Source organism: Manacus vitellinus, unplaced genomic scaffold, assembly GCF_001715985.3.
Source record: "Manacus vitellinus isolate BGI_N305 unplaced genomic scaffold, ASM171598v3 scaffold_38_pilon, whole genome shotgun sequence".
NCBI classification, from domain to species: Eukaryota; Metazoa; Chordata; class Aves; order Passeriformes; family Pipridae; genus Manacus; species Manacus vitellinus.
In genome coordinates this window covers 1,761,608-1,776,192 of record NW_021940526.1, presented here as the reverse complement: position 1 = coordinate 1,776,192, position 14,585 = coordinate 1,761,608, and the positions used below count along the sequence as shown (strand labels likewise).

Genomic DNA, 14,585 nt, shown 5'->3' with positions numbered 1-14,585 from the left:
CTTTATTTTCTCATCTGCTTTTTTATACCCCTTGCTAGCAGCAAGCAGTATCCTTATTTTAGGTAAGCAAGCAACAGCGTTTTCATTGGCTAGGATCTATGGGCGATACATTTGGCGAAGCTCAAGGCCTTACTGCAGTTCCCACATCCCAGGCCTACCAACTTTGCAGCCTGCCTTTGTTTTCTCCATTAGGGCTGCATACTGACTTCCTTATCATCAAAGATACACCTGAAAATTTTCCCAGTCGATATCTCCATCCTGGGAGGTAATAGACCTGCTATTAACCCCTTCACAAATCCACTTGTTTGCTTATTCCCAGTATGAGACTCTTTCTCTACTTTTTTGTGGAACTCTAAGAATGGAGGAAATACCCTTTGGTTTCCTCACTTAAGTTTTTAGACAAAATGTCACTGTATTTTTTTAATTTGTTCTCCCAACCTTGGGCTGTTTGAAGACTCTTGGTTTTCATCATTCATAGACTGGAGAATGTGGATCACATCCTACTGTGCATTCTTAGTACTTTATTACCATGGATGTCATTTACTACTAGATGTTTGTATTGAGGATAGCAGGTGATAGCAAGTTTAAATATGTATGTCATACTGACTGCATAAAATGGCAGCAGCTGAAATAAGAATTCCACAACAGGAGAGTTTTATTGTGGAAGAAGAGTGTTGCAGTGCACAAGTTTGATATGAGCTCCCCTGTTCCTTTGCCAATAAGATATACAGCAATAAAGTGTTTCTTAATAAAATTGATAAACAGAAACATCATTCTCTCCTCTGGGCTCAGTTGTCATCACATCTTGATGCCAATTGAATCAAGCACATCAAGCTACAATGCCAATTGAATTTCCATAGGTGACATAAATATCCTCTTAACTCGTGGCAGATGTAAGGTAATATGACTGAGCTTAATCCTTAATCCTGAAATATTTACTTTATCTGATCACTGTGTGCACAAAGCTGTTGTGACTCTTGTGAAATTTGACTTGACCATGTATTTAACTCATCCTTATAAGATGTTTTTCATGGTAAATAGGTTGCCCTAAAAGAGCAATTAGCTTGAGGTAGGAGTGCATGTGCAACATTGCTTCAAAGGTCTACCCTCACATGGGGAGAGCCAGCCCTGCATTCCTTCTCTCTTGCATGGCAGTAAGTCTTTCCAAAGTCTAAATGTGGTTTTGTTCAGCCCTACCAGCACTTTTTTCCTTTTTGAGTTTCCTCCAAAACCTTTATATTCTCTCTTGTGCCCAACACCTCTTTTTTCCTTCCTTTTTCTTTCTTTTTCTATTTTTTTTCTTTTTTTAATTTTCTCTCTCTCCCAAAAAAACCTTCATGAATCCAGAATTGGACAGCAACATAAAACTGAAATCAAAATCCTTTGAAGATGAAGACATTTTAATGCAATATGAAGATCCATAATACTCTATCTTACAAGTATACTGAATTGACAGTTGTTTTTAATATGAATATTCTATTTCAGCTTGCTACATTATGTACCTAGACAATCTACTTTTTTTAGTTCATCCATCCCAAAAGCAGCAATGTATTAATGGTATTTCTTTATATGGTGTTAGTCTTGCTTAATAATATGCTCAAAATATTTATCTTGGATTTTTTCCTCTTTTTTTTTTTTTTTTTGTTAAACAGAGGGAACTATTTTTTCTGGATTATGTTTTGTTATTTTTGAATTGACAGGTTGGATGTTACTAGACAGTAACTGTATTTTTGCAGAAATAAGGGAGTTACCTCTCTTTCGAAGAATAATCTGATGAGACAACTGAATATGAGTTGGTTTGAGAAGATTGCAACTGGAAAACTTAGCTTCTTTAATTTGAGAATTAAAATTTTAGAATATTTTCATGACAAAATATTTTGTCCATACACTGTTGTCAATATTTAGAATTTGCTTACAATGGGCTCCCTAATTCCAACAATCAAGCGTGTCTGTGTGTTTCTTCCTTTTTTTATCTTTTTTGTTTTGTTTTGTTTTCTTTTACTCTTCTTTATTTTGTTTTTAAGTACCCTTAAAAGAGGGAGATATCAGTGAAAATGGGATTAAAAGCATTTGTGAAATCAGAACAGAAATGGAAGGCTGGGATCATAACGGTTTTGGATACTTCCTCAGATCTGAGGAACATCATGGTAAAGTTGCCCTATTTTAGGCTGGATTTTGTTGTATATAGGTTAGTTGCTGCAATGGGTTGCATAAGACTTCCAGAAGCAGTCAGGAACAGTGTAGGTGAGTTTTTAATTCTGCCCTTCCCTTTTTATTGCTCTGCCTTGCAAGACAGAGTATTGTGGTTTCCATTTAATCACCTCTGAAATAATTGTCCAATTACACAATAATACATTGCCAATCCTTCATAAGTTTCACGTGTTCAAAATAGACAAGGGAGTGGTGTTGGAGACACCTGCAATTGAGGACATTGGTGGAGAGGTGAGAAAATGGAAGATATTTGTAGTGGTCAGTAGCAACTGCAGTGTTAAAGGTTCTCTTCAGCTGGTATAGTGTGAGGTCTGAATGTCTCGGCTAATTAGAGAAGATGATTTGCCTCCAGGTCTAAGGTGTAAGCTTTGAATAGATGAAATGTATTAATCACAAGTTTCTGTTCTGTATTTTCAGAAGAATGGCGTGTCAAACGGAACTCTCTACAAAAAGACATTTATTGAGCACTTTGAACAGGCACCAATGTATGTTGCAGTTTTTACTGTCGTGGGTTTTGCAGTGGGAACAATATTTGGCTACCTGCGAGATTTTATGAGAGCCTGGGGACTAGAAAAACGTAACATTGCTGAAGAGAGAGAACAACAAAAAGTATGTATGAAAAAGATGTTATGTATCCACAGCTGAGTTTTCCCCTGCTTGCAAGTGATTTACAGCAACCTGTTGAACTAACAAGGAATACACCTTTCATCTCAGAGAGCATTGCATAAGGATGAGGGGAATGACTCACACTGCAGTAGAGTTATATGCACGTGTACTCTTATGTACCTGTATATATAGGTAAAATCATGATTTTTACCCAGAGAGATGTTCATGTTGTTCCAAGAGTGTCATAATACTCTCAGCAAAATAGAGGTGCACTTAAGTTGATCCACAAAACAAGAAAACTCAGGAATGCCTTATTGTTAAATATATCATCTTGTCAAATCTCTTAAACCCCGATCTTCCTTTGTCCCACCTGGCTACCTTCACATCCACAGGCAGTGATTTTTGTAATTGCTGGCTTATGTTTCCTGAACTGCTGCTCACAGACCACTCGGGAATCATGTCCTGGCACAAAGTGAATGTAGCCTGAATTCTTGTAAGTCCTGACTTAGAAATTTTTTCATCCCACATAGTTCTAAGTGAAACTTACACCTTAGCAAGCTCAACTGCCTTCCAACTTTGTTTAGAATTTTTGGTTGCTCCTCTTTCTCTGTGCAGTTTGAGTCATCATTTACAGTAACACCTGGCAAAATGAAGGGAAAATGGGAATAGTGTTACTGTTCCCCTTACAAATAAAATTCTGAAATTGTTTCCTGATTTATCTTTCCAAAGCTGAATGCACAGCTTAATGAATATCATTTTCAATTCACTTCATGATTTGGCCACTTGTTGATTCCAGTTGTGGCAGTTAAATTTTCTTGTCCTTCAGCATGGATTACATGTTCATTTAATTTCCCTATGTATGTCAACTGTGTGCCGTGTTATTTTATCAGTTTATTGTATCCAGTGTCCAACATGGATATATTCCTGTTTCATATAAAACTTTGTTTAGATTCCTTACATTTTTTAAATTTAATTTCCAAGTAAAATCCATAAATAGAAATTGTCAACCAAACCAGTTGTATTAACTGGCTGTTTGCATGTCTAGTCTAGGCCAGCAATGCCCAGATCACTTACTGGAGTAGCTTTTATCTAATGTATCCAGCATTTCTTGAAATGTAATGAGTTGTTTATCTTGGTTTTCAGTCTGCTCCACACATAGCAAGATGCTCAATTTAAAGCAGTTGGTTTCTCCAAGTGAAAGAATCTTTAATTTTTCCATTTCCAACTTTCAAGATACAAATGGAGAGTTAAACCAGCTTGTTGACCATTTAAAAAAAACAAGCAGTTGACACCTCCTCATAGAAAAAAAAGAACCCAATCTAAAAACACAAGCAGACAAACAAAAACCAACAAAAAACTCCACCACTTAAAAAATCCAACACTGTGTTTCAAAAGAATTAAAGTAAGATACTTGATTTTTGGAGTTGTGTGTGACATAGGAATATGTGGCTGTTACAGCTCTCTGTTTACTAATGAATCCAGTTTTCCTTGTTAATGGGAATGACTTGGGTACAGAAGCAGACATTTTCCCAGCAACATAACCCCGTGCATGTTTTCAAACCAGGATTTTGTACCACTTTATCAAGATTTTGAGAACTTTTACACCAGAAACCTCTATATGAGAATACGGGATAACTGGAACCGGCCAATTTGCAGTGTCCCTGGGCCACAGTTTGACCTCATGGAACGTGTTACTGATGATTACAACTGGACATTTAGGTGAGTCATCTTACACTCTGCACCTCTCAGCTTCAAAAGAATACTCCTGATACATCTGCAAGTTGCTGACAATCTGACCCTTTTCCTCTGGAATTGTTTGGAAACGCAGTATGGATTTCCAAGTCAATCACAAATGGGTTTGTTTGGCTGTGTCAGCACAAGCAAAACTGCTGATGCTTCATTTATAACGACAGACCTTTACTCAGAATATTACAACAAAATTTCTTGTATCCCATGGTTAGGATTTAAATCACAATCTCTTGCATTGCACGAATGTGGCTTCTTGCTTTCACAGTGAGTCTTTGGGAGCGGGTTTTAAGCAGATTACAGCTTGAAGATTTCGGTGTATCACAACTGAATTAAACAGCTGCGGGAATTCAGAGCACAGACAATGTGTAGGTTGGCTATTTTTCAGTTAAGTGAGAATGTATCTTAGTGTTTCCCACAACATTTTCGTCATGTTTAATTTCTCTGTCTGTATGAGAACACTGAAGACTTCGTGGAAGCTGTTGACATTTTGTTTGAAAAATTAGTGTCTCTAAGTTGTTCCTTAAGTGAAGTTTTAGGTTAGTTTATTTCTTTAAATCCACAAAAGCAGCCTTTCACCTAATAACCACTGTATTGCCATCTACAACTTGGCTTCTAGAAAACATTCTGACCAGGAAAGAGTATTTAGCCAGAAAAAAGAGAAAGGCTGTAAAAACCTTTGGGTTGTTAGAGGACTATAAATTCCCAAATAGAACAAAATTTGGTGGAAAAATTTTGGGATTTTTTTCTTTTTGCTTGTTGTTGGAGGGGAAGTTGCACTATTGTTTAAAATTTGCTTTAATTCTAGGTTTACAGGAAGGACTATCAAGAATGTAATCAATATGGGTTCTTATAACTACCTCGGCTTCGCAGAAACAGATGTTAATGCTTTGAAAACTGTGACCATAGAGTTAGAAAAGTATGGGACGGGAGTCTGCAGTACCAGACAAGAAATGGGTGAGTAAACAACTGGATGTTTACTCCAGGTAAACCTTGTTTACCAAGGTTTCTGTAATTATATGCTTTTTTTTACAGATATCTTGAAGGAATCGCATCAGCACTTACTTGTTTCGCAATTAAAAGGGATGCTGTGGTTTTTTTGTTATCACATGAGGATATTTTTTCAAAAGGAAAAATAATACTGATTTTTGGAAAAGCAAAACTAAATGCCTGGGATTTTTAATGATGGAAGTAACGGGCTTATTTTTTAAGAGAAGTAAAAACCACATAGAGACTTCAAGAACTGTTCTAGGGCAAATCAGTTGCATCACAGATTTATATCTGTTACCACACACAGATGTTTCAGATAAAGAAAATTATCTTTTACATAATTTTTTTTTAATCCCATGTTCTAAGAGCATATTGAAATTTTTTTATGAGACATTATTGGCACAAAATAGAAATTTCTACTGCACCTTTAAGGAATAAACTCAGGAAGGCTCTATCTGACTTTTTTGCTTTATGTGTCCTTTATGATGTCTGCTTTTTTAGTTTGTGGGCTGCATGTAGTGTTACCTTCAACTTTATATTTTTACACAAAGCCGTGCATTCCTAATGGTACAATCAACTTACATTTTGGAGAGAATTTCAAGCCATAGAAATGCAAGGGGTGGTTTCTCTTCAGATTTTATCTTTCGTAGGAGTTAATTAAAAAAAAAAAAAGGTAGGCTTGTCAGAATAGAGAAGTCTTTTATAGACCTTTTATCCTAATCCAGCAACCTGAAAAAATTTCGTTTTTTATCTCTCGAAGTAAACTCTGTTCCTCCGGAAATGTTATGAAAAAAATACTGTATTTATTTTGAGTTTCTATTAGTGTCTCATTTCCAGATGAAACAATAACACGAACCTTGCCACCTGCTTCTTATCTTGTCAACATGCTTTGATTTGCCAATAATAACTATGTCAGTGACACCACTAAGAGAGGGTTCACAGATTGACCCTACTTTCCTTTTGTAGGTGACCCATCTGGTGACTGCAATATATTATTTAACCTGAATTGCATGCTTGAAAGTGGTCACCATTTCTAGTCATCTAAGGTATTGAAGGAAGCTTTCTTTCTGTCTTTTTGCTCTTGGATTTTGTCTAAGAACATTTCAGTACATCTAAGATTATGACTGGTGTTACTTATTCTTTAGCTTTTGCAGAATTTTTTTAATGGAAGACTTGCGTAACCTTGACTTGTTCTCAAAAAAAAACCAACAAACTTATTAAAAGATTTTTCTTTCATTGGCCCTGGCTTTTGTTGGAGCCTGTCTGTCACCAAGACCTGTATAAACAACCTAAGGAAAATAACGTCATAGCATGGATACCCTCTTTCCTTCCTCCTTTACCCTCTTGTACTGCCTCAGCTCTGCTCTCATCACAGTCAAACAGATTTGAAAAATTCTGAGTTAAATATATATACACATATACTTTCAAGTGAGTTGGGAAGGCTCTGTAAGAAAGGTCTTACCTGTTTCAGCTAGCATTTGTCATCTCCATCCTGGATAAATAGAACAGACTGGGTTTGTTTCTGGGCAGATCACATTTCAAAACTTTTGTTGTTATTGTGTGGCTGAGCTCAAGTGGTTTGAAGTAAAAATGCAGTGAGCTGGAGGAGCCAAGGCTGTAAATTGCCTGTGGGGTCTTAATTCAAGAGAGCACTTGAACATATTTATATTTTCAAGCTACATGACTTTGAAAGCACTGTTCTGCTTGTGTGCATTTAAGTGGCTGGCATGTTTGAGTTTTACCAACATCTCTCTTTGAGAAGGATCATTCCACTACTTTCAGAAGATTTCAGAAGGAGAGCAAAACAAAGAAGACACAAATGAAAGTGATTTGAGTGATGTTTGAAAGAATACATGATGGTGAAACTGTCCTTTGTGCTCTTCTGCCTACACTCCTCCTCTTATAATTGTGCGGGCTGTGGAGTGGCTGTGAATGCTGTCATATCAGAATGTTGTTGCAGGTAGTTTACTCTCAGAATAAGTTAGCGTGGATGTTTAAACATGGTTAAAACTGATAAAAACAGTGGCTGACATTCCTAGATTTGTCCTCCCTAAAAAGATTAAAAGCTTTTCACTCCATTTTTAATTCCATACTCTTTTTAAATGATAATAAGAAATCACTTCCTTAGTAAACAGTGTCATTTTAGACATGTTTCTGAGGCTTTTGTGGGATTTTGAATGTGAAAAGAAAAATATTTTTCCTTTTTTAAGACCAAGCTAGCTATTACCCCTTAGGAGCAAGATCTTGGAGCTATAGGTGGTAGTTCTGTGAAAGCATTAGCTTGTTGTTCAGTGGTCAGAAAGCAAATCAAACACTAGGAATTATTAGGAAGTGAACAGAAAGCCAACCACAGCCTTAGTATGCTGCATAAAGCTGCTGTTTGCTGTTGTCTTGAGTACTCTCTGTAGTTCTGATCAAAAATATTTAGCAGAACTGGAAAGTGCAAGAGAAGGGCCAAAAGGATCATCAAAGGCCTCAAACAGCTTCTGGGTGAAGAACTACTGAGCTTGCTGTCCTCAGCTGTCAGAAATGCCTGTCATCTGCCTCAGAAAGAGCCTGAAGGGAGAAATTATAGAAATCTTCAAAATTATGTGTGGCATGAAGAGAGGTCAGGGTTCACTGTTCATTGCCTCTGCCACTGCCAGATCTACAGGGTGTTGTATGAAGTTGGTAGAAGGTTTCCACCCAAATCCAGGAGGCAGCTCTCCACACTGGAGGCCGGCAGACCCAAGGAACTCTTTGCAAAGGAAGCTGCAGATGCCAGAACTTTACACTCCATTGCATTGCAAGGGACACTGGCCACATGCAGAGGAGAGATCATTGATAGAAATTAGAAAAATACAAAATGTTGTCTGATTCAGGATGTCCTTAAGCTGCAGTTATTCAGAAGCTGGGATACTACTATATATGTCTGTCCTGCATTCGTTCTACCCCAATCAACACATCAGACATCAATACAAGACAACTGTCAGATGAAGGATTACGAGCAAAAGGGACCTTTTTTTGTGTGTATGGTACATTTAGTACTAGTTGTTTAGCATTATTTAATGTAATTAGTTGTTTAATACAAATTTATATTATTAATTACATGCCTATAGCCATTGCTGGACAGTTGTTAATAGTGAGCCTGTTGACTAGCAAATCGTCATACAAATTTGACTTGAACTAGGAATACACACATACTTGTATTGTTATGAAGCTGGGCAGTATTTACAACAAAGGTAGCACATAAGGAACTAATGAAGCAGTAACCTGGCTGTTTTCAGTGTTTCTAAGTACACTAAGATTAGAAAGGTATTAAGGGAAGATACTTAAATCAACAAGAAAGAGATGCACATAAGCCTGGGGCATGTCTTCTACGAGCAGTAGCTTGGGTGAATGTGTGAAAGTGGTTGTTTGCAGATGGTAGGCAGAAGGCAAAACCCAGTGATGATGGGTCTGCTTAGAGGGGAAATACTTTTCAGTTCTGTGTGGTATGTGGCATGGCAGTAGTCCCTGAAGGATCTTGGTGGCAAAAATTTAAGCATAAATAAGACCGTTCAGAAAATTTCAGAGCAGCTGGAGATGTAGAACAGAGAAAGGTCCTCTGGGTCAGAGGGCAGGCTGGGAGGAAGGATAGGACCATTCACCTGGAATGGTAAGAGTATTCTGAGCACATCTGAGACTGGGGAGGTTAAACTTATCAAAGCCAGCAGAGAAGATGCTGCATTAACTGTATGAGATGCCATGGGAGGATACAGCGAGATCTGCGCCTATATCTGACAAAATTGACCATGAGTGTTATTTAAATTAAAACAGCTTTTGTCAGCAGTGGTTTCTCCTGTAGGTGCAGAAAAGGTCACTTTTTTTTTCCCCTTTGGCTAGTTCATTGTACATTGTACATTTTTCATGTCCTGATTAGTTTCTTGAAGTTTTGTTTTTCAGAAATAGACCTTGGGTCTGAATCAATAATTCTTAAATGTTGAAGGATTTAAGTAGCCATCCAGTACCTAAAGGTGGCTACAAGAGAGCTGGAGAGGGGCTTTTTACAAGGGCATGGAGTCACAGAATAAGGGGGAATGTCTTTAAACTGACAGAGGGCAGGTTTAGATTATATTTTAGGAAGAAATTGTTCACTATGAGGGTGGTGAGGCACTGGCACAGTTTGCCCAGAGAAGCTGTGGCTGCCCCATCCCTGGAAGTGTTCAAGGCTGTGTTGGATGGGGCTTGGAGCAACCTGATCTAGTGGAAGGTGTCCTTGCCCATGGCAGGGCGGTTGGAACTAGGTGGTGTTTAAGGTCCCTTCCAACCCAAACCATTCTATGATTCATTCCATAAGTAACTGGACACCAACTATTAGAGTAACTGGAGTGTTTGGAACGTTAGGGTATTTATTGTAATTACCCCCAAAAAATCTCTGTACCACATTTTATCTATTTTAATCTGCCTTTCAAAAGTGTTATTTTTTAGCTTAATAAAAAATACTGGCAAATAGGAATCTAAATAAATATGATGTAGCATATATTCCCTCTATATAGTAGAAAAATAATGAAAGAATGACAGCTTGAATGTGAAGTCCTTTTTTTCCATGCAAATCAATGTATTTTAATGGCTGGAGTGGGAGCTGGCTACTGTTGGAGACAGACTCACAAGCCTTTTGTCTGAGCCTGTCCTGTCATTCTGTGTTTACAGTCAGCCTTTTTTAAGCAACATAACTGAAAATTATTGACAAACAAGCAAATTAGTCTCCTGGTTGCTGCTTGCAGATGATAATATGATCAGTAAAGTTACACTTCTTTTAAGATAAGGCAGATTACCATGCCCTGAACACTCCTAGGCTTAGCACCGGGCTGGTGACAGGACTGTCACATGGACAGCTGGTAGTTCCAATGCTCTATTTATCTAACTCCCCATTATTCCTTATGGAGATGATCTCCGTGAGTAACTGGAGCAAATGTATCATTAGTGCTTCTTAAGCAGCCAAGCAGGATTCCTGCCTTTTGAAATCCTTCTCCTGTGATTATGCCTTGGACCAAAAGACAAGATGGAGCCTGCACAGAACACTTGCAGGGTGATTCACTCTGGAGGGCATGGTTAGGAGATCACCCTTTAACACCTGACTTGCACTCAGTTGTAGGGCTTTTTGTTCGTTAGAGGTCGGGGGTTTTTGTTTGATTGTGATCTGATTTCCAAAAGGCAGATCTGAAAATCTGTGCCAACATTTAAACTGCAAAAGTAGCTCCGTCCCCTTCACTTCCTTCTGTTGGGTTTTAAGGCCTAGTATAAATTTCTAGCAGCATTTCAAGAAGGTAAAAATATATATTTCTTCATTCTTTCTTTTATGTCACTTCAAAGCTTTAGTTAGGGCTTGCTTGTTTTAAACTCGATACTGAACAAACACAAATAAATGGTCCATTTTTCAGTTAAGAGAAAGAGATAAAAAACTAATGTTCCCATAATTTACAGTTTCCAAGTAGGAGCTTAAGGAAAAATACAGCCACATGAATGAGAATTTATATGTGTGTGTATATATATATATTTCATAACCTTGGTTACTTTCTGGTGGAGTATGGTATAAATTAGGAAACATGAGAGGAATTTTCTTTTGTCATTTCCTACTAACATCATTTCCCTTTTGCACCTACCCTCTCATAAATAACTTATCCAATTTATGATCAAAGGGTCAGGTTTGTTCCTGGTGTTTCACCATTGCAAAAGTATGCTTTGCAAAGCAAGATTAAGCTCTGGATAGGCCACCTTCTGGCAGGTGGAATTGAAGGTGTCCAGAATAATTTAAGGGTTGTATGACTTGTTTAAAACCTAAAATATCTCCTGTATATGATGTTATCTATGCAAATATTTAGATACTTAAGGTACTGCCATCCAGGCTTTGGCATGAAGAAGTTGGATTTAAACGTAAGTTTTGTTAACTTTGTGTTTTTCTAAAATGAAAAAAAGAAACAAAACCAGAAAGATCTCAACCAAACTGAAGGTTTTGTTAAAATGAATCTACTTTTTTTTCTGAGAATCAGTAAATTACACAGGTATATCATTAGATCTGTAACACCCACAGCATCTTTATGGTATGAAAGCCCTATTAGCTGGTAGCAATGTTAAGAAAACTTGAGTATTTCCTTTCTATTAAATGATTCCTCAAAAGCTACCTATTTTGGGGCTGTTTTATGCACATGCAGTGTTAAATGAGGCAACTACATAACACTACGGTATCATTCTCTGTCTCTCTCTTGCCAATGTCTCGTTCTACAAGTTTAGGCTTTGCTCTGGTTGATACCATTTGCATCATCCACTCTGTAAGCATGGTGTAAAGAAATAATACCATTTCTACATCTTCTGTTTCTTCATCCTTCTATAAATAGCTCATCCAACCTTGCTTTTGTAAAAGCATGTATGCGTTTCAGTGATACTATTTTTTCGTCTCTGAAAATGTTCTAGCAGGGTGAGTTTGTGACCTTAAGTTTCAGCTGTGACAAGGAAGTTCAGGTGTTTTGTTCTGTTCCCCACCCTCCTAAGGGTGCCTCTGACAAACCTTCATTTTCATAGCATAATGGCTCTTATTCACCTGGGTGAGTCACATCAGGGATGCACAGGATTCCCAGCTGTTCCTTTTTCTTTCAGTGACTTGTTGCTTATATCAGTTTACTCCTCCAGCTTTTGTTTTAACTTGAGGCAAGCAGGGATTTTCCTGTCTTCTTTGGGTCTCAGAATTCCAAACATAAAATTCTATTACAGGATCCTGTTGCCAGTGTTGGCAGTTTAACCAGTCCGTGTCACTAGTGCATAAGAACCTGAAAGACTGTATTGGGCAGACTAACCAGTGGCACAAACCACCTTGTCCAGGCTGAAAGTGTCAAAGCTAAATAATGACTGTGGACCATGGGAAGTGCATTTTCAAGCTTTATCTGTCTAGTAGACTGACAATGACTTTGAACCCAAGAGTATGGGTAAGCCGATGACAGAAGCCTGTCAGAACACAGTGTGCTTCATGTTCCCTGTCACCAGAGTGCAGTGACAAGTTAATGGAGGGAACTGGGTCATCAGATTTTGAAAAGGAGGGGATTTATTTGGGAAGAGAAGTGTGGGAATCTGTGGAGGTGGCTACCATTGTGAAAGTCCACTTCTGATAAGATCTTTGATCTTAATGCCTATACAGTCTTGGGTCACAGTAACTCCTACTGTACCGTAGTGCATTCACCTGTTCAGCAGTGAAGAAAAACTTTCAAATTATTTCATTTTGTCTCCTAAAGACACAGGTACCTTTCTCTTTTTTCTTTGTCTCAAATCTTTCACAGGAGATTGGCGTACATTATTTAGTTGTATCCTCATTTGGTGGATCAAACCAAGTTGTAGTTGGCATAAAAATCAGAACAGGTGGAGGATGGGAGAAATTTCTGATGTCCGTGCATGGGGCAAGTGTAGAAGCTATCTGTGTGTACAATGTATTAATAAAAATGTATCTAGTGTATCACTTCATTCATCAGAACATGATGGTGGTCTTGAATCTAGCACAAAACAAGACATTTTAAGGGCCATGATAACCTCACTTGACACCTCTAAGGCTGTATTTAAGGAAGAGCAGTGTAATTACTGCCTTTCTTATGTAGCTTGAGATGTTGATGGTGAGTTGTTTCAGCTTGTGCCAGTTCCTTTGGATCAAATTTGCATCTGGTCTGGTCGTGCTGTTTATGCTTGTTGCAGGGGTTGCTGTGACTGGCTGGGAATGCTAGTGGAACAAGCCACATCCCAGCACAGCGTATCTGCCCCCTTGTTTCCTCCAGTGGAGAGAAGTGATATAATTGATGCCATTTACAGTGTCCAAGGACTGACCTATACTGGAGATTAAATAAATGATTAAATAAATGCATAATTTATTAAATAAATACCCTATTTACTTTAAACCTGGCAAAATGCAAGCTGATATGCTTTATCACCTCTGCTCAGTGTATACAGCTGTCATGGACTTCCCAGTGTCAGTACTGGTGTGTATTGTTTTACTTCTGCAGCATCTCATCTCCCACCTACACTATTGCCATGACAATTAAGGTAATTCAAAGCCAGAGCTTATTTTGCAAACCTGTGTCATTCAGGTTTTTGTTTTGCAAACTGATTCCAGTTTTTATTCCAGGATTTGTAGGCAATAGCAATGTACAGTATCATCTCTATTCAGTCTTGGGATTAGTAAATAATATGTAGGGATCGGTCACTTTCAGAATGTTTCATAATCACAAAATCAATAAAAATAGGTCCAAAATGTGCTGTTCCTTTGTGGGTCATCTAATAGATGCTTTAACAGAACAATCTGTATTGAGTCAGGCTTTTCTTGTTTGTAAAAACAGAAAACATATGATGCAACCCCAAAAAGCAATTTAACTCCACCCCAGTAGCGTCAGATTTATCCCTGGAAAAGTCAGGGACAATTTTGTCATGCCTTAAAATGCCTCCCTTGCAAAGCACACACTGCTTGTCTCTCGTGCTTTCACAATCCTCCTTCTAATTCCAGCTGTGACTACTGTGTGGTTTGCTTCAAGCTTCCGTTTCAGACTTCATCAACTTTTTGTGTGCTGATATCCCTCAAGTGACAAAATAACATCTGCAGGGAATACTGAGGCAGATGGTCATGCTGGAACTCTTAGTTGTCCATGAGTGCTGTAATCAGGTTGAAGACTAGATGGGGCAAATTTGCAGAAAATATAGAATTAGCCATAGAAGTACACTCTGAGACCTGGGCTGGGCTTACAAATTAAGACATAGATTCTCACTCACATTTCCAGTGGGCAGCTCAGCTCTGAAACACTGTGTAGTTTTGTATTTCATGAAGCTTGGCTACTAAATGGTGGCTGTGTGCAGAGCCAGCGTGTATCCAAGTGTATCTTGGAATCTACAAATTCAAAAATTAGCCATCCTCAAAGAGCTTCATACAGGGTCAGCTTGCATCTACTGGAGGCTCTGCAGAGCCAGATTTTCTGTGTCACATTGCCTAACTTCTCAGAGCACAGAGACAGCCCAGCCCCATGTACAGTCTGTGTGGTACAAGG

General features: G+C 38.1%; 1 protein-coding gene across 3 annotated transcripts in view; it reads left to right on the top strand.

Moving 5' to 3' along the window:
• Window positions 1–14,585, top strand: part of SPTLC3 (serine palmitoyltransferase long chain base subunit 3) — a 95,881-nt gene that overhangs the window by 27,139 nt on the left and 54,157 nt on the right. For all 3 annotated transcript variants that reach the window (XR_001921264.1, XR_001921263.1, XM_008932985.2), the window contains exons 2-4: window positions 2,629–2,820; window positions 4,382–4,536; window positions 5,372–5,520. Coding sequence is in view for 1 of the 3 variants with exons in the window: in XM_008932985.2 (XP_008931233.2) it covers window positions 2,629–2,820; window positions 4,382–4,536; window positions 5,372–5,520 (496 nt within the window). In the remaining 2 variants the exon portion in view is untranslated. The remainder of the gene's footprint in view (window positions 1–2,628; window positions 2,821–4,381; window positions 4,537–5,371; window positions 5,521–14,585) is intronic.